Here is an 18884-nt window from a genome sequence, read left to right as displayed (position 1 = left end):
CACGCAGGACGGCGGGAGCCCATGGTACAGACAGTCCCGCTGGGGCTCTCGCCCTGTCCTAGCACCAGCTTTGGCCGGGCTCCTCCCCGGGAGCAGGGCTGGCTGACCTCAACAGGCCCTCCAGCGGGCAGCACCCCTGCCCTCCATGTGTATAATCACCTTGGACTACCTGCCACATTGGGGGGACAGCGCGGGTGACAACGACATCGCCATCAATGCTACAACGGTCCACGGTCACCGCAGGCAGACCGGTCCCCAGGCTCAGTGCTAAACGGTACCTAGTCCCCTCCTGACCACTCAACACGGCGCAGGTGAGGGCAGTGAGGCCCCCAGAAGGGCAATCATTTTGCCCAAAGTCAGCTGAGGGTGGAGAAGGGAGAAGCAGCTGGGACAGAAGCCGGGCCTGACTCAGAGCCTACCCTCAGCGCCACCGCACTTGGCAGAAAACACAGGAACACCCCCCTCCCCCGGCCCCAAGCCCCAAATATGGCCAATTTGGCTCCAGCGCGGAGCTACAGCCCGGGGTCCCGTGCTCCCCGGGGGCAGGACTTCGTGCTGGGTGAAGGGGCCGAGGGGGAGAATCTGCCATCTGTCTGCCCCCCACCCCAGGCAGAGCCGCAAGCCTTTCTCTAGGTCTCCTGTGGGGACACGGCTCCTTCTCTCCCTTTAGCCGTCTTGGGCTCACACCGCTTAGAGCTGAGCTGTCCGACGTGGTCGCCACGTGTGGCTGCCACATAACCTCCCCTAGGTGACACCTCCTGTCATTGACAACTGCTAGAAGATCATCACCCCATCTTAGACATCAGAGGGGCGGGAAAGCTTGGGCAAATATCTGAGCGGAGGGGCCGGTGCAGGGGACACTCACCTTTCCGGGGTAGCTCTGTGCTTTCCTGACTCTGCTTTCCTACCCGCCGGCCGTTAGAGCACCTCCCCACTCCTGGAGAGGGCAGGCAGGCAAGGTCAACCCCTGAACTTGCCCGGCAACAGCCAGCGACTTCAACTTCTCAGCTTGGAACCTACACTCTGGCTGCCAGCTGGGCGGGACTCCGCCCCCACACGGGTCCCACGTGCGCGCTGTCCCACGTCACACCGCGCCTGCGCCACCCGGGCTGACTTCAAGGGCCCTCGTGGGCCCCACCTGCTCCCTGCGTGGGCCTGGAAGGTGGGGCCCAGCCAGACTGATACACAAGCACATTACAACCACGTGGGGTTGAACATAGGAAACAGGTGGTCAAGTCCCCTAGGGAACAGAGCCTGCTTGGGAGAAGATGCCCCAAGTTAGGCGTGTTATTTCTGTCATCACCTGGTCCAGCTGCTTTTCACCTTGGAAAATGGGTTTCCAGGTTAAAAGAGTTAGAGAAACAGATGCATCCCCCTCCCCCCACCCTAGAGACGCACAAATTATATTAGCACATTAAAGGCTCTGAAAAGTCCTGCAGGCAAGGTACCCTTTTAGCTTTAACCCAGCGTTTCCCTAATATTTTTGATCACCTAAGTTTTTGTTTCTATCCATTAACATGCCAAGGAACAAATACTTCAGGAAATACCGAGTCTTACCTCTTGTGTTGCAATTAGGGAAACTGAGTAAGTTCCTTCTCTCTGGTGATGTGTGACCCTCAGTTTCCCCAGTTGGCGGAGCAAGGACTGGAATCCAACCCTGACCTGGAGTCATAGGGCCTCAGTTCTGGGGCCACCACATCCTAATTGGTCTTTGTTCACCGTGTTGTGCTAGGCCCAAAGGAGGGAAAAGACCCTAAAGGAAAGAGAAGGAAGCCCTCATTTGACAAGGGGGGGTGTACCCTGATTTTGAAAATGACAAAAATGAGGTTCAGAGAGGGAAGGCAACTTGCCTGAGGGCACACAGCAACTAGGTTCTAGACTCTCCAGAGGTAGATCTGGGCCACCTTCTCTCCTTGTTGAGAGGTGAGGGAATTCCTGAGTCTTAGAGCCTCAGGGTGCACCTAATGGGGAGCTCAGCTAGGGGCTCTTCCCGGCCAAGTTGGCTGGTTCCAGGTTCCCTCTCTCCTCTTCTGAGGAGGTCTCTGGGTGTGACTACAGCGGCCCCTGGTGGCCAATCCCCAGGATCAGCAGTCCCACCCTGCATAGGCCAAAGGCTGATCTGTGAGATCAGATGGATGCATCCCCAAATGAGATGGGGGTGGGAGGGTAATAGCAAGCGGGACTCTCTGATGTCACTGAGCACCTAGAGATTCTGAGAAGACTCTCTGCTGGAATCTGGGTACCTGGGTTCCAGTCCCAGCTCCACCGAACCTCCCCTGTCGTCACCTGTTAGAACCCATTACAGCCTGTTATGGTGGAGAAATGGATGTGCACACGCTTTGGAACGGCCAAAACACTAGGTAAAAAAAATCCTGCCAAATCTCTAGAAGGGTTCTCCTCCTAAGACAGAGGGGGGAAATCCTAACTCCACTGCATCTAGGCTGTGTGTTCTTAGGCAAGTGTTTTTACTTCGCTGGGGCTCACTTTCTCCATCTGTAAATAGGGTTCAAAATGTATTCTTGTATCTCCACGATTTGGGCAAGGTATCAGGAAACCCTGACTCATTGGTTTAAATGAGAAAGAAAAATTTTTATCTCCAACAATCATAAGAAGCCCTAAGGTAGGGCGGCCCCAGGGTCAGTTAATTCAACAGCTCAATGGTATCATCAAAGACCCCTTTCGATCTTTCCATTCTACCAAGCGCCTTCATGGTCACAAAATGGCTGCTGCAGTTCCAGGCATCACATCACAGACCTGGCAGTGCCCAGCAAAGACAGTGTCTTCCTAGATTGCTCTTATTTTCCCAGAATCCCCCCTCCTTCAGCAGACTTCCCCTTTTGTCTCATAGGTCAGAACTCACAGGTTCACATGGCAATTCCTCGACCAATCCCTAGTAAGGGAAATAGAGTCACAGTGGTTGGCTCAGGGAAGCCCCTGACTGTGGAGCAGAGTGGAGAACTGTGAACAAAACAGGTGCTGTGAAGAAGGAAGAGGGGACATGGCTTCTGGAGAGGCCTCAAACACCCATCCTTCAGTTCCCACACGTGGTTCCTGAGACGCAAGCACCGAACGCTGAGCACAGTGCCTACCATTCCACGTTCACCTGCTTCCTCCTCTCCGTGATTCCCTCCAAGAAGAGAAGATGCCCAGCCCATCCTCCCTCCCTGGGCTTGGGTCTCTGTGGCCAGTGCCCTTTCCATCCTGTCCTCTGCCTCCACCACCACCCCTCCTGCTTCATCTCATAAGCCTGGGGTGAACGAAGATCTCCCCATTGCCCACGATGGCTTTGGGCTCCTAAAAATGAAAAGGTAGTGGGTGCTTGATTCTCATGCCAATGCTTTCGCCAGGGAGTCAACAATTAATAACAGTATGAACAGAGGCCCAGAGTCTTTAACGGCTCCGTCCAAACCACCGAAATGATCAGAATACATATCTTGCAGGCGAGGTGTGGAGGCTGCCGGCTACGACGTTATTACATTTGGAAATGTCAGGAGTGTGCGTTCCGGGGAGATGAACAGTGTGGTTGAAAATGGCTTTTGATTTTTAAAAAATCCCCAGCATTCATCTAAAACAATAATAACAGCTAATAATAACAGGGCATGTAATAATAAAGTATTCATAGGCATAAGAGGTAATTGTTCAATTAAGATCTGAGAGTTTCTGAGACTGTCTTTTCTGATGGGGTCCCATTGTTTTTGACTCTAGTAGCACTAATTATTTCCCAGTAGTACTTTAAACTTGAGATGAAAAAAGCCCTCCTGTCAAATATGACATACAAGTGCTTTATCATTATTAAATACACATACACGCACATAATAAGAAATCCGGGGTGGAATAAAGTTAGGGGTATGTTCAAAGAGAGAGAGGGTTCTAAATGGGAGCCGACAATCTCGGGGGGCTCAGCGAAAGTGGCAGGTGACAGCGAGGGTCTACAGGGCAGAGGAGCGACCTGGCCTTTACACCTGTCACCCCTCAGGGGTCAGAGTGTTTTCTCTCCAGAATGGGCTCCGAGGGCAGAGTATAAGCATTTGAACCCCACCTCTACCACTTCCCAGCCAGGTGCCCTGGGTAAGAGTCTTCACCTCTCTGAGCCCAGGTTTCCTCATCTGAAACATGGGGTGTAGTGGATATTCTGCATCCATTAGATATTGCCACAAAATCTATGCCTGCCCTTAAAAAAAATAACCACTGCAAAAACTCATTGGCATGGGAGAACGATTCTTTCTCATGCATCTTTGGGGTTCCTCTGATGTCACCCAGGCTTGCTGCGCTCCGTGGAGCTCTCAGCCTCCTTTGGCAGGGAGGGGCTAGCCCAGGCATGTCCCTTAACATGCCATTGATTAAAACAAATCTCACAGTCAAGCCAGGGATGCAAAATTGTGCTTTGCCCACAGTGGGAGAACACCGTCAGGCTCTCTTGCAAAGTCACGGGCAGAGCGAAGAGTGGGGGAGGGGGCCGTTGACACCGTAGGGCCCAGGTACTGACGTTGCCAGTCTGCTCGGGAAGTGCCCCCATTCCAGTCCCTGTGGCCTGGGGGAAGCCAGGGCCACCCCCGGCTGCGGCTCTGCCTCTCAGAGGTCCCGAGAGATTAGCAGGTGTCGGAAAGCCGTTGAGGTGCAGGGTGGGCATCTGGAAAAAGGCCTGCAGCAGCCACCAGCGGGCCCAGTCATCAGGGATGCCGGGCAGGAGAAACGACCTTTCTCCGTTTGTCCGTCGGCTTTAGGACCCTGCGGCTTCCTGCCTGCTGATTGGCTGAAGCATGAGACACGTGACACCATTCTGGCCAATAATACAAGAGGGGCGGTCATTCGGGAAAGGTTTCCGCCCTCATAAAAAGAGACACGAGAAGAAACACCACCGTTACGCTCCTCACGCGACTTTGTCCTTCCTGCCAGTAATACTCTGCCCACCTGCATCACTCTCCCCCACCAGTATTACCCTTTCTACCAATATTACTCTCCTCCCACCATGACTCCACCCACCCTCATTACTCACCCCACCAACATTAATCTGCCCCAGCATTGCTTTCCTCCCCCCAACATCAGTTTTCCCAACCAACATTACTCTTCCCACCTGCATTATTCCCACCTGCAGGGGAGTAATAATACTCTCTCCCTCCAATAATACCTTTTCCCCCCAATAATACCCTTTCCATCAATATTACTCTCCCCAACATTACTCATTCTCACCAACATTACTCTTCCCCACCAACATTACTCTTCTCACACCAATATTATTCTTCCCACCAATATTACTCTTTCCACCAATATTACTCTCCTCCCACCATTACTCTATCCACCAGCATTACTATCCCCCTGCCAACATTAATCTGCACCAGCATTACTCTCCTCCCATCATTACTCTCCCCCCACTATTCTTTCCCACTAACATTCCTCTTCCCACCATTACTCTTTCCCACCAACATTACTCTCCCGCACCAATATTAATTACTCTTCCCCATCAGCATTACTCTTCTCCACCATTACTCTCCCCTCACCAGTATTACTCTTTCCCACAAACATTACTCTCTCCTACCAACATTACTCTTTCCTGCCAACATGACTCTCCCTACACCTATGTTCTCTCCCCGCCACTAACATTACTCTGCCCAGCATTGCTCCCCTACCCAGCCAACATTACTCTTCCCCCATTCCCTTTGACTCCATCTTCTCCCTCCACTCCAATCTCACTCACATCTCTTAGGCTCACACCACCACTGCTGCCCTGAGTCCAGCCTCCATCCATCACCCTAAACACCACCTTGGTCACTACCACTGCTCCTCATTCTCATCCCTGCCCCCCAACCAGCATTTCAGAGCTCCCCCGTCTCACTACTGTCATCCCCATGCCCATTACCATTCCCCCCATCATCATCCCTACCACCTTCACCATCAGTGAATGAACATTTATTGGGCACCGACAAACCCCAGACCTTGTACAGAACACACTGAAGGCATGGCCCCACCCCAACACAAAGCCGGCACGCTGCTGCACAAGGGGCCGTGTGCAGCCCAGGGCCCAGGCTGGGGCTGGGGTTGGCCGGCGGTGACCTGGAATGGGATCCTGAGGCCTCTGCCAGATCCCTTTGGGGGCGAGGATCACACCACTTTCCTGAGAACAGAGCTAATAAATAATGGAGAGGCAGGGCACTGAGCCCCCATGGACAGAGAGGCCCTCGCCTTGGCTTATGTGACTCCATGGGAGTGAGACAGGCAGTCAGGAGCCTCATGCCCCGGGTGGGGAGGCGGAGCTGGGGGCAGAAGCCTGGGGGCCAGAGGGTCCTGGGGCCTCCCCTTCATCTGCGTCCGGCCCTCGCCTCTGGAGGTCAAAGGAACACGTGGGGGACGCCCCAGGGAGGCATCGCTGAAATGCAGGTGGAGTAGAAACAGGCAGGTGGAGGAACAGGCTTGGGCTGCAGGCCAGAGACCCTGCCCAGCCCACAGCCCCTAGAGGGGAGCATCATCAGTCCTCCACTTGGGGGGGTAACTCTGCTGGTGGCCGTCGCAGCTGGGGTTCCCCACATTGTCCAGAGGCACCACCACTTCATCTGGGTTCGAGTTCTTGTTCAGTTCCACCACGCGCGGCACCACCGAGGACCAGCGATCTGTCAAGAGCGCGGTGGAGGGAGGAATGAGGATGGGTGGAGAATGCACACACAGGTACTGAGCACCTCCTGTGCACCGGGCACTCCACAGCCATCTAAAAGGGGAGGATTATCATCCCCGTTTTACGGAGGCGGAAACTGGGACTCAGAGAGGTCAAGACGCCAAACCCAGGAGCACACAGGAGTAAGTAGAACAGCCAGAATTCAAGCCCGGGTCAGACTGGCTGAGGGCCCACGTCCCTGCATCTCATGCACCCAGTGTAGGGGAAGGGAGGTGCCCCAGACGTTCACGAGCAGCAAAGGCAACAACTCAGCGGCTGGCCCATTCTACGGACGTGAACAGTGAGTCTCCGAAAGGGGACAGGACTGCTCAAAGCAAATCAGGGACGAGGATGGCCAGGGCTTCCCCTCTGCACCCCAGGATCTCTCCCACTTAACCCCCCACCCCCTTGCACTCACCCCTCCGGAGGCGGCCCACGGTGTGCGAGAAGCCATAGTACTGGTAGTTCTCACTCTTGCCTGGGTCCTCGTTAATGATGCCCAAGTTCTGGTTCCAGTGAGACCAGTTCACCTCGTCCACCCTGGCAGGGCCACAGCAGGCAGAAGGGTCAGGGGGAGCCCCCACCCCGACTGTATCCCTTCCCCACCCCCAGGCAGCCTCCCTGTTCCAGCCCCTCAGCACATCCTCTCCGTTCCCTAAAAATTCTGGTAAAATACACGTAACATACAATTTGCCACTTTCACCATTTTTAAGGATACTATTCAGGGGATTAAACATAGCCCCCTCTCCCCCCGTGTCGGGTCACCACCCCTGCTATCTATTCCCAATATTTCCCATCACCTCCAAACAGAAATTCTGTACCCATTAAGCTGTAAGTCTCACCACCCCACCTCCCCGTAACCTGTGTTCTGCTTTCTGTCCCTGTAGATTTGCCTATTCGGGACATTTCATATAAATGGAATCCTACACCGCATGGCCCCTTGACCGGGGCTGTTTTCCCACAGCATTACGTCTTCGAGGTTCCTCGTGCTGGAGCCTCAGGACTTCACTCCATTTTGCAACTGAATCATCTTTTCTCGGGGTGCACCGCGTTTTGCTTATCCGTTCATCTGCAGCGGACACCCTGCTTCTTGACGCTCTCTCCTCACTTTATGGGACGCCCTGGCCAAGGCAGCAGGCAGCCCCTTGGGCCCCAACGGGCTCGAGCTAATTTCCCCCTTGGAGAATTATTTTTTGTCATTTTCATCCAACCTCCCTATTCGGAGCCATTTCAACAGGTCAGGACCCAGCAAGGAAGGTACGTTCACTGTTCCCGTTTGACAGATGAGGAAACTCGGGCTTGTTGCACGGTTCGTACAAGATCACAAAGCTGACCACTTAGAGAGTCAGGATTTGAACTTCGGGTTCCAACTGGACAGGACTGCCCAGCCGGCCTACGAGGTGGGTGCTGGTACTGTCCCCACTTCACCGATGAGGAACTGGCTTTGCCTGACTCCAGACGTGACGGTCGTACTCTATGCCGGCAATCACTTTATGAAGAATGATTCACCCTGAAAGAAAGGGTTCACCCCGGGGTTCCCCTAAGAAGGGGGCATTCCCTGTGCATCTGGGTAATGGCCCAAGTCCATCGATTCCGTGCGGCTGGCCCCGGGGGGGTGGTGCTGTCATCCGTGGGAGAGACCCAGGCTGGGAAGGAAACTGACTTATCCGAGATCACCTGGAAGAACTGAACTCCGGTCGGGCCCACCGGGCCTCAGTGACTCAGGAAGTTGCAATGGGTACAAAGGTAAGGAGGCTCGATCGGCGCAGGATGGTTCGGCCCCGCCCGCCCCCACCTCACCTGAAGCACCACCTGCGGTCTGGGGTGCCGTCCGAGCTCTTGCCCACGGTCACCATCTCGCCAGAGCGGAAGGCCTTCCTCAGGAACACGGGGAAGGAACGCTCGATGTCCAGGATAGTGGTGGCCCACTGCAGCGGGGGAGGGGTGGGCAGGCCATTGATGAGCCTCCTCCTGTCCCCCCTCCCCCCGGCACCTACTGCCCTCGTGGCAGAAATGATGCGCATCCCTACTGCCCCGGAAGCAGGGTTATACATTCAGAAACCCACGGGTCCCAGCAGGAGCACAAATGGGTGAAGCAGGATCAGAGGCAGGAAGCCCCGTGACACATGCACGATGTCACCAGTCGGTGCTGGGAATCACCAGGGAGGGGTAGGGACTGGGGCACACCCGGGAGCGCAAGCCCTGTGGGGAGCAGGCCCCTGCCTCCCATCCCCCCAGGCACTGCCAGAAAGGGATGTGGGCCCACCCTGCCAGGCTTCCAGCTTTCCAGAGAGGCCTGAAGTTTGGATTTTTATGGGAAATCTCTTCGTTTTAAAATTTTGCATGAATTTTTTAAAAAAATATGGCAATGCAGAAAACATGAATCTTTGTGGGTCAAACCCAGTCCACAGGTTGCCACTTTGCCTCTTATGAGTTACACCCCATGGAGAAACTGAGGCCTGGGGAAGGAAGTGGTCTGCATAAAGATTAAGAGCAGCCAGACGCCCCCCCGAGACCCAGAACTGGGAGGATGACCTTGGGGCTTTTTTTTTCTTCTCACTGCCCCATTTCCTTGAAATGCACCGTAAATGTGGTTGCTCCATTCCTGGGCCTTGTGCTCGCGCTGTTTGTTGTGAGCCCCCCAGTTTATGAGCTGTATGTGGCCTGAGAGGGCTGTGACCCCCTGGGCCATTGCTTTCTAGAACTGCATAGAACACTTGGGGGGAAACAAAGGCAGCAGCTCTCCTGTGCCCACAAGGCCCACGGCCACGTTTGCTTCTCAGGGGCAGCAGAGCCTGGGCAGCCCCCAAGCTCCGTCTTACAGACAGGGAAGCGGAGGCAGAATGAGAAGACAGAGCTGGCCCTGAGCAGAAGGCCGAGGCGGGGCATGCCGCGGGCCAGGTCTCCCCGTTCTGGAAGGGGGCGGTGGCCGGCAGGGTTGGGGACGCGGGGGTCCCGGGGCGTCACCTGCAGCTTCCAGATGTGCTTGCTCTCCTTGGAGACCTGGCCCACCGTCTCGCCCATGAGGGCGATGAGCATGTTGAGGAGCAGCACGAAGGTGAGGATGATGTAGGTGACCAGCAGGATGATGAAGACCACCGGGTACTTGGTGCTGCTCAGCATCTCCAGGTCGCCCATGCCGATGGTCAGCTTGAAGAGGTCCAGGAGGAAAGTGCTGAACGTCTCGCTGTCGCGGCACGAGGGGTACGTGGGCACCGTGCAGTTGGTGTGGTCCTCACTGCACACCTTCATGTTGGCACATGGGTTCAGAAGGGACACCAGGGCTGTGGGAGGGGGTGGGGTGACATTCGCTGAGTGACGACATGCATTGACAGGTGGAGAGCAGCGTTCCCATTCAACAGAGGGGACAGCTGAGGCTTGGTGAGGGGAGCGCACCGGCCCAGGGTCACCTGGCGTATGAGCCAAGCCAAGGGTCCAAAGCCTTGGCTCTTTCCACAGACTCTTGCTAACAAAGAAGAAGGTCCCGGGATCTAGTCTAGGAGTTCTCAGCCAGGGGCCATGTTTCCCCTCGGGGACATCTGGCCATGTTCGGCTGTCACAACCAGAGGCAGCGCTACTGGTACCTAGTGGGGAGAGGCCCAGGGGACGCTGCTAGACATCCCGCCATGCACAGGACAGCCCCCACAGAGCATCTTCTGGCCCCAAGGGCCAAAGGGGCCAAGGCTGGGAAACCCTAATCTATTGCTGGTAGAGGTCTTGGGAGCCTGGAAGGTCAGCATTCCTGGGGGGAAGACCCTTGGTCACGCTCCCATTTCCTGGCCCACACCAGCTCACAGAGGAAAGGTGCAAGCTGAAACCCAGTGCCAGGCCTGATTGTTCTAGAAGCCATGCCTGCTAAGGCCCTTGCCCCCGCTCCAGACATCTCAAACTGATTCTGGCGCACATCCCTTCCTGCTGAGCCCAGGTGAAGCTTCTAGATTCTTCTCAACACAGTTTAGCAGCAACAACAGCCCCTACACTGTCCAGGGCAGGAAGCATGAGGAGGCTGAGCCCCTCAGTCAGCAGGGCATACAACCTCCTAGGGCCTTCATCCTGGGATTACAGTGAGCATGTTTCAACCCATATGCTATTGCTGTTCAGTTGTGTAGCGGCTGCCCACACATGTGTCGAAAAGGATTCTGAGACCTTATCTGGACCTATCAGAAAAATCACTCTGTGATCCATTAGCAATGTCTGCCCTGGGCACAAAAGGCCCATGTGTCATGTTTGTGTTAGGTCAGGCTCAGAGAAGGGATCTAGTGTCCCCTATCAGGAGAAGCCCTGCAACCAAGCTGACCACTCTGTGGCTCATTTAACCCCTAAGCTCCTGCCTCAGTTTCTGTAATTAGGACCGCAGTAGGGCTGGACTCTTGACCATTGCAGATCCCCTGACACTCTGTCTAGTTCTTCCCAGTCCTAACCCTGGGAGGGGGGAGCTGTGTCCTGTCCCTATCTCCCCAGCCAAGGCTACCGTTCTGCTTCCCCCCAAATAATCCACGCAGAGCCTCGGAGCCATCTGGATTAAACTATCACCACCATCAGATCCTGATTCAGTGCTCATCCCCAGAACAGCCTCCTTAGACGTGAATGTGGCCTGGTGAAGTCTGAGGTAGCCGCTCCCTTTTGGATGCCAGGCATTGGATGGCAGCTCACCCACCTGCCCAATGGCTCCGTCAGTGTCCCCATCCCTGGCCCTTCCCCCATGGCCTGTGCCACTGAGGTCCCTGGGCATCATGACACTATGGAGAAGGCACACTGGAGACAGACAGAATTGGCCTGAACTGGTAGATTAAGTATTCAGATTCACCCTTCCCTGTACCCATGTCCCTTCAACGTGACTTTGCGGGTCTTTCCGTCAAGAGGTAGAATCTATTTCCCCACCCTTTGATCAAGGCCGGCCCGTCACTTGCGTTCACAGCAGAGTGAAGCAGAAGGGATGCCGGGCAGTGACCTTGAACACTCCACATACGTTCTCAGAACCCTCAGACCACGATGGGAACACGCCCAACCCGGCTGGAGGACGGATGGCCACAGGGAAGAGAGCGAGGTCACCCCCACCAAGGCCATCCTCGCTGGACCAGCCAGCCGGCAGCCAAACCATGGCTGGCCACAGACACAGGAGCTCATGGAGATGGGCCGAACCCGGCCCGGCTTAACACTACTGCCCAGCTGACCCAAAGATTTGTGAGCAGTAATAAACAATGGTTGTTTTAAGGCCCTAAGTTCGGGTGGCTTCTTTTGCAATGATCACTACTATGCTATTTTTACCATTTCCTAGCTTTGGAACTTGGGCAGGTTATTTAACTTTTCTAAGTCTCAGTTTTCTTACCTGTAAAGGGGACAACAAAGACACTGACCTTGCAGACCCGTCGGGGGTACTAATGAGGCAGGGATGGAACAGGACTCAGCCCAGCGCCTGGCGCGCAGAGAGAACCTAGCACACGCTAGTTATTGTCCTCCCCGCAGCAGGCTGCCCTTCTGGTCCTTGCGCCACCCCTACCAGGTCACCTGGCTCCCCAGAGCTCACCTGAAGCATAGCCAATCATGAAGAGCAAGTAGACCAGCAGGAAGCGGAAGAGGTCTTTGAAGAGGATCTAAAGACCCCAGTGGGAATATGGAGACAAACATGAGACACATGGTTTCTCATTTTCCTGACTTCTCCATCCCAAGGGTTCCCACCTCCACCCTTGTCCCTTCCCACCTCCACCGATGTCCAGACCCTCCCTGCGGCCCCCACGGTGCCCCGTGTCCTCAGGGCCGAGGGTACCATCTACACACGTAAGCTGCACACATCCTGTGTGTGGCTCCCTCCACGGACACATGGTCCAGAGGGTTCCACAGCCCATACCTTCTGGATCATGATGCTATAAGTTCCTGTCAGCTTCAGCCCGCGGGTAAAGTAGAGGGCGTTCATCCAGCCCAGGACCAAGGCAAAGACCATGACAGCCAGGTAGGCTTCAATTCCCGCCAGGTAGAGGGCCGCCGAGACAATCACTAGCACGGAGTAGATGAAGCTACAGGCAGCAGAGACCGCAAGAAGACCCAGAGAGGAGAGAGGACAATGAGGCACCGGAGGGGGAGACATGCCTCCAAGCCCTCTGGGGGACCAGGACATCCCGATGCCTTCTTGACCCCCCAGAAGAGAAACAAAGTGGATTCACTGGGTGCCCCAGCATTGTATTAACCATGATGTTCAATTAGCTGGCCACTAACGTGTGTGCAATGGCCCTGAGGCCCTAAAAGATCCCAAAGTGATGCCCTTTGGAATTGCTAGAGAAAGTGGTGTTGAGGGGAGATTTTGTGGCTAAGTGGATTTCATCGTTCTCTAAGAAAAAGGGAAAAGATGTCGTGCACGTGCAGCAACTGATCCGGTGCCCCAGGCAGACATCATTAATCAAGCACAGCACTCTTCTCATGGCACTCCTGGCAGACATTAGCAATCAATCACCAGCATAAGCGGTTACATTACTTCTATATAAGGTGTATATGGCGATAACTCTGCGGCAACCAGAATCTTTTTTTTTTTTTAAGATTTTTTTATTTATTTGAGAGAGAGAATGAGAGAGAGAGAGCACATGAGAGGGGGGAGGGTCAGAGGGAGAAGCAGACTCCCTGCTGAGTAGGGAGCCCGATGCGAGACTCGATCCTGGGACTCCAGGATCATGACCTGAGCCGAAGGCAGTCGCTTAACCAACTGAGCCACCCAGGTGCCCCGGCAACCAGAATCTTGCTTTAACCAGAAGACTCTATTGCTTGGCATTGGTCTTGTCCTGACTTTGGGCTACAGCCATCAGGGCTGGGTGAATCCATTCCTAATAGAGTCACCTCCCCCCAACCCCTGCCCCCAAATCTGGATGACATCCCAACCCCAATCCCACCTTCCTCACCCAGAAGCTGGCAGCCCGTGGACCTCGACTCATTAGAGGGGACCTCTACTCACTAGAGTAGCTGGAAGGAGCCATCAATGAAGAGAGAATTCACTCCTGGGCATTTCTTCATGAACAAGTCTTTGATCTGGAAAAGGGGAGGAGGCAGGTGAGAGGGGTGGAGCTGTCAGGAATGCAGAGGGGAGGGGAGGGGAGGGAAGGGGAGAGAGGGAGGCAGAGTGTGGTCCAGAGACAAGATGATGGGCTCTTTTTTTTTTTTTTTAAGATTTTATTTATTTACTTGAGAGAGAGAGAACATGACGGGGTGAGGGGGGACGGGCAGAGGGAGAGCAGACTCCAAGACCCCGAGATCATGACCTGAGCCGAAGGCAGACGCTTAACCGACTGAGCCACCCAGGCACCCCAAGATGATGGGCTCTTTTCTGTTGGGGAAAGAGGAAAAAGCAGAGAAGGAGCGTATAGGCCTGGAGGAGGTGACAGAGGAAGGGAGTGGAAGGGGGAAATAAAAGGAGGAAGGAGACGGGCAGGGTGGGTGCAGTTGGGGGCCAGGCACTCACATTGGTGAAGAAGAACAGGACCCCGGTGAAGAGCGTGATGATCTCGCCGGCCAGCCTCAGGTAGTCCACAGTGGTGCGGTAAGGGTATGGGGGCTGGGGGACAGATGGCACGCAGGTCCTCACCCAGCCCCTCCAACATCCGGCCCCGGATCCAGATGATCCCCAATGCGCCCCAAACATCTGGATCCTGTGGATCCTCTTCCTTCACTCTCTTCCCCCCTAGGTGCTGCGGGGGGGGGAGGGGGACACCTCCCCATCCCGTTCCTAAGCTCTCTCCAGTCCCTCCCACAGGGGACACCCCCAGAGGAGGACCCAGCTGTGCCCCGGCTCCTGTCCAGCTCCCGGCCACTCACGGTGCCCTCCAGCGGCTGGTAGTAGGCGGTGAGGGTAAAGATGACCATGGCGCACAGATAGGAGACCACATTAATGTAGAAGGACACAGCACCAAACTTGCGCCACTTGTCCCGCAGCAGCTCATTGATGGGTTCCACGGCCAGCATCTCGTGGCGGTTCTGTGGGAGACCCGAGCAGGGGCCACATGGGATCCAGGCAGGCCGACTGCAACACGCCAGCCCCCACCCTCTGCCCCGAGAGCACCTTCTCCTCCTAACCCACTCTTCAGCGACACTCAAGGATCCACGGGGAACTGGATGGGGATTCCGAATCACCCCCACACTCCTGGGCTCAGGATTCGAGGCTCTGCCCAATTCTGCCCCGACTGACCTTTCCAGGCTATTCTGGACTCAGAGGACCCAGAGCTGGAAAGCTATTCTCATGGTCCCCACACTCCAACCTGCGGATGGTAGGTACCAAGCTGCTGGTGGCAAAATCACCCAGGTAGCTTGTCAAAATATATAAATCCCTGGGCTTCAACCTCAGAAGTTCTGAGTCAGGAAGGAGGATGGGGAAATTTAGCCCCAGGATGATAGACACTGGATTCACCATAATTCTCCGACTCTCCCCCGGGGCTTTGAGGGGGAGGGAAGCCATCAATAATTGAGCCCCGCACAACAGTTCTCTATACAGATCCCCGGGCGGACACTACCAATCAATCAAAGCTTGCACCAGAGATGCTAAACCTCCCACCACCCCTGACCTAAATCAAGTTAGTCACTAATTTCAAAGATGAGGGAAGTGAGCTCCAGCAAGGGAAGGCATCTGTCCGAGCTCACGGAGCCGGGGAGGGAAGGGAGACCTACACCCCGTCCCCAGCATCTTCTGCCCCATTTGTACAGCATCCTGTCCCGTTAATGACTTGAGTTTCCTCATAAACATGGATTTGTGCAACAATGTAGCCACAGAGATGCCATTGCAGTGTTATTCCTGATAGTTAAAGGCAGAAACGAACCCAAATGACCAAGAATAGAGGAATGGTTAATTAGAATGTGGTACATTTACTCGCAGCGATGATATTGCAGAAGAATATTTAATGGTGCAGAACGATGTTCGCGAAATACTGCTCAGTGAAAAAAGGAGCTTTCAAAACTTCATCTAACGACTACTAATGATAATAGCTGACATAGAATGTTTATTCGGTGCCAGACTGTTCTCAAAGGAACTCACTTGGTCCTCCCAACAACCCTACGGGACATGAACTATCCTTATCCCCATTGTGCAAAAGAGGAAACTGGGACTCAGAGAGGTTGGGTCACTTGTCCTGAGTCACACAGCATGTAAAAGTTGCAGAGCCCCTCCCGGTGCCAGGGTCCTTTCCCTGCTCTCAGTCACCCCCATCCTTCCCTAGGCTCTGTCTCCTGCCCTAGCGCTCACCTCGATCTTGCTGTTATACACCAGGATTTCCAGCACAGAGGCCTCTTCCCCACACGTGTCCAGGGAGGAGAGGTCATACAGCGAGGAATACACCGGCCCGTAGGCCCAGTCCTTGAACTTGCGGGACAGGTGTCTCGTATCCTCGTGTGTCACCTCCCGGCGGATGATATGTTGAAAGACCTGCACGGCAGCGGGAAAAGGGAGGGTCAGGGGGCCCTGGGGAGGGACACCAATGCTCGGCCCCTCACATCAGAGGGACCCCAGGGGCCCATCACAGCCCATCTCGGGGCAACCTCCCAAGAGAGCAGGATGCAGCGGGGAGGAAATATTTACGGAACATGCCCTGTGTGCTCACATCATCTTGTTCTTGCTCTTACCGTCTTGGTTTTCAGAGGAGCAAAGAGAGGCTCAGGGAAAAGAAGGGTGCTCCCTAGGGCCACACAATCAGCTGAAGCCGGACTGAACCAGGCCAGGCCAGGCTCAAAAATCGGAATCGGAATGAGTATCTTTTTTATGTAATTAAAACAACAGTGAATCGATCTTATTAACATGTTAAATCTAGGAATAAGTGTTAGATCCAGTCCTTCCTGATGCCTCTATCTGCAGCTTACCCCCAGGGGATACTGAGGAACAGAGAGGGGGTGGGCATTGCCCAAAGCCACACAGGTTAGTAGGGCAAAAAGCCAAATTTTAAACCCGGGCTTTTTCCATTATCTCAAGACTCTTTCATAAATTGCGATTTTAGTAGCTTTTGCTATGTTTTTAATAGAACAATAATAATCCCTGCCATTTACTGAGCACATACTACCCATCCCAGGGCCTTCATTAAAGAGCTTGACGTGGATCACCCTATCTAGTTGTCACGTGGTACCACAGGGTGCTGTTTTCATCCCCATTTTGCTGTCGAGGACACTGAGGCACAGAGGGGTGAGGGGAGATGCCTGCAGTCACACACTGGGAAGCGGCTGAGCCAGGCTTTGGACCCAAGTACTCCTGACTCGGGAGCACTGCAAGCTTGGTTCTCAATCAGGGCCATGGTGGCCCCCAGGGGATAATCCCGCAACGTCTGGAGACTTTTGGGGTTGTCACAGTGGCAGGGGGTGCCACTGGTCTCTCAGGGTTCGAGGTCAGGGATGGAGAGAACCTGAGCAGGGCTGCTCGGCAGGTTAGGGGCTAAGCTAGGACCCTGATAGTGGATTATAGGGGAGTATACAGGAGTGGGGCCCTGGGACTTGGATTTCTATCAGTGGCTTGTCCTAGCTGGCGGGAGCGGGGCATGATCATCCGGTGGCATGGGATGAGGACAGAGGCTCTGGGATGAAGTTGAGTAGCCTGGCTGGACCATAGGGAGCCACAGAAGGTTCTTGGGGCAGGACAATGTGGTTGGCATGATAGGAGGTGGTGTGCATATTAATAATAATGAATGCTAGCAGTCGCCCCTCTAGTGTGTGTGTGCGCGCGGAGGGGCAAGAGTGGGGGGGCGGGCTGGCCGTGCCCCCCCAGCCTGCACGCACCCCAATCTTGCCCGTCTTGGCCGCCATCATGAGGGGCGAGAGCCCGTCGTTGTTGAGCACGGCCTCCAGGTTGCTGCCGGGGAAGAGGCGGGCACACTTGAGCAGCAGGAGGTCGTACATCTTGGTGACGAACTTGGTGTTCTCGCGGGTGTTGTCGGCGATGGCCACCAGCGCGTGCAGCACCGTGTTGCCGCGGGAATCCTGCCGCCGCATGTCAGCCTTCTTGTGCGGGTTCTCCGTCAGGTAGTTGACGATGTGGGGCTGGTTGGTGCAGGCCGCCAGCGACAGGGGCAGCTCGCCTGCAGGCCAGGGGGGAGGCAGGGGGAGGCCAGTGAAGGGGGGCGCCCGGGTTGGGGAGGGGCTCTGCCCGCGGATGTTCAGGGGACAGACCCGGGGATGCCGGACGCAGTCCACACATTTCTGTGGGTGACGTGCCAGAGGTGGGGTGTGGCCTTGCGATGTGGAGGCCGTGAGGGATTCTTTGAGGGACTTCGTCCCTGAACTTCAAATAACGTGTGCCTTTAAGCAGGGGCGAAGTTCAGCTGGGACATGGTGGTGATGGGGGGGAGGGGCTCTGCAATCAGACCCCTGGCCCCAGCTTCAGTGGGACTAAAGGATGAGCATGACAAGGTGCCGGGTGCACCAGAGGCTGACCACCCATCACAGCCCCGGGGGCTCTCACGATCCCCACGGTACAGATGGGAAAGTTGAGGCTCCAGGAGGCCAGGTGATGCTCTACTCCTCATAAGCAAGACCTCGGGGACCAACACCAACATGCGAGCAGAGCTCTAGGTATCTGGGGAGGGGCCGGGGCTGTGGACACCACCACGTCCCCCCAGCCCCCACCGTCCTCTCCTCACCGAAGTAGAAGTAGCCTCCCTCGTCCTTGGGCTGGAAGAAGCGCCCCCGGGCCTGGGCATGGACATCAGCTCCTTGGGCCACCAGGAGCTCCACGTAGTGTTTGCAGCGCCGCTCGATGGCGATGTGCAGGGCGGTCTGACCTGGGGAGGGGGTGAGGGACTGTCACGGGGGCGGGGGGCAGAGGCTGGACCAGGCTTGAGGGCAGGGGCTGGGGGGCTGCAGAGTGTGGAAGTCAGGTGGGGGCTGCAGCCCCAGGCCTTGGCCGGCTCCTCCCAAGGGCAGCAACGGAGCTCCAGACACCGCCCAGGTGTGGGATCTCTGCTGCACCAGGGCCTGACGAGCTGCCTCGTGCAGGCAGGATGCAGATTCAGAGGAGATCCCACATGTCAGATCCCAAGTGTGGGAACCTGTCCGACTCACAGGAGGCTTTAATCCAGGAGGAGACAAAGGCATCGTGGCCCCACAGAATTTTGGACTCAAGTATAAAATTCACAGACTTTGAATCTTCATATCTGGGAATCGGAAAGGTCAAGTCTGAGTCATAGAATCTCAGAATTTAGACCCGGGGAGGTGGGGCTGGTGATATGCTTGTCTCTTAGCACTGTTGGCCCATATGACTATCATCATAGAGCCTTAGAGTATCCGGAGC

The 18884-nt window shown here is 55.3% G+C and overlaps 1 protein-coding gene across 1 annotated transcript in view; it reads right to left on the bottom strand.

The window, feature by feature from the left end:
* Positions 1 to 5939: 5939 nt before the first annotated feature.
* Positions 5940 to 18884, bottom strand: part of TRPV4 (transient receptor potential cation channel subfamily V member 4) — a 20331-nt gene continuing 7386 nt past the window's right edge. Inside the window, exons 4-15 of the mRNA XM_035016718.1 lie at positions 18235 to 18394; positions 17375 to 17673; positions 15861 to 16040; positions 14444 to 14602; positions 14091 to 14183; positions 13587 to 13660; positions 12495 to 12660; positions 12174 to 12240; positions 9614 to 9930; positions 8447 to 8574; positions 7065 to 7186; positions 5940 to 6605 (exon numbers count right to left, since the gene is read on the bottom strand). Coding sequence (XP_034872609.1) covers positions 6448 to 6605; positions 7065 to 7186; positions 8447 to 8574; positions 9614 to 9930; positions 12174 to 12240; positions 12495 to 12660; positions 13587 to 13660; positions 14091 to 14183; positions 14444 to 14602; positions 15861 to 16040; positions 17375 to 17673; positions 18235 to 18394 — 1923 coding nt within the window. The 3' untranslated portion in view covers positions 5940 to 6447. The remainder of the gene's footprint in view (positions 6606 to 7064; positions 7187 to 8446; positions 8575 to 9613; positions 9931 to 12173; positions 12241 to 12494; positions 12661 to 13586; positions 13661 to 14090; positions 14184 to 14443; positions 14603 to 15860; positions 16041 to 17374; positions 17674 to 18234; positions 18395 to 18884) is intronic.

This window comes from Mirounga leonina, unplaced genomic scaffold, assembly GCF_011800145.1.
Source record: "Mirounga leonina isolate KUSES-001 unplaced genomic scaffold, KU_Mleo_1.0 Mir_171, whole genome shotgun sequence".
Lineage (NCBI taxonomy): Eukaryota > Metazoa > Chordata > Mammalia > Carnivora > Phocidae > Mirounga > Mirounga leonina.
This window is presented reverse-complemented; position numbering and strand designations above follow the sequence as displayed.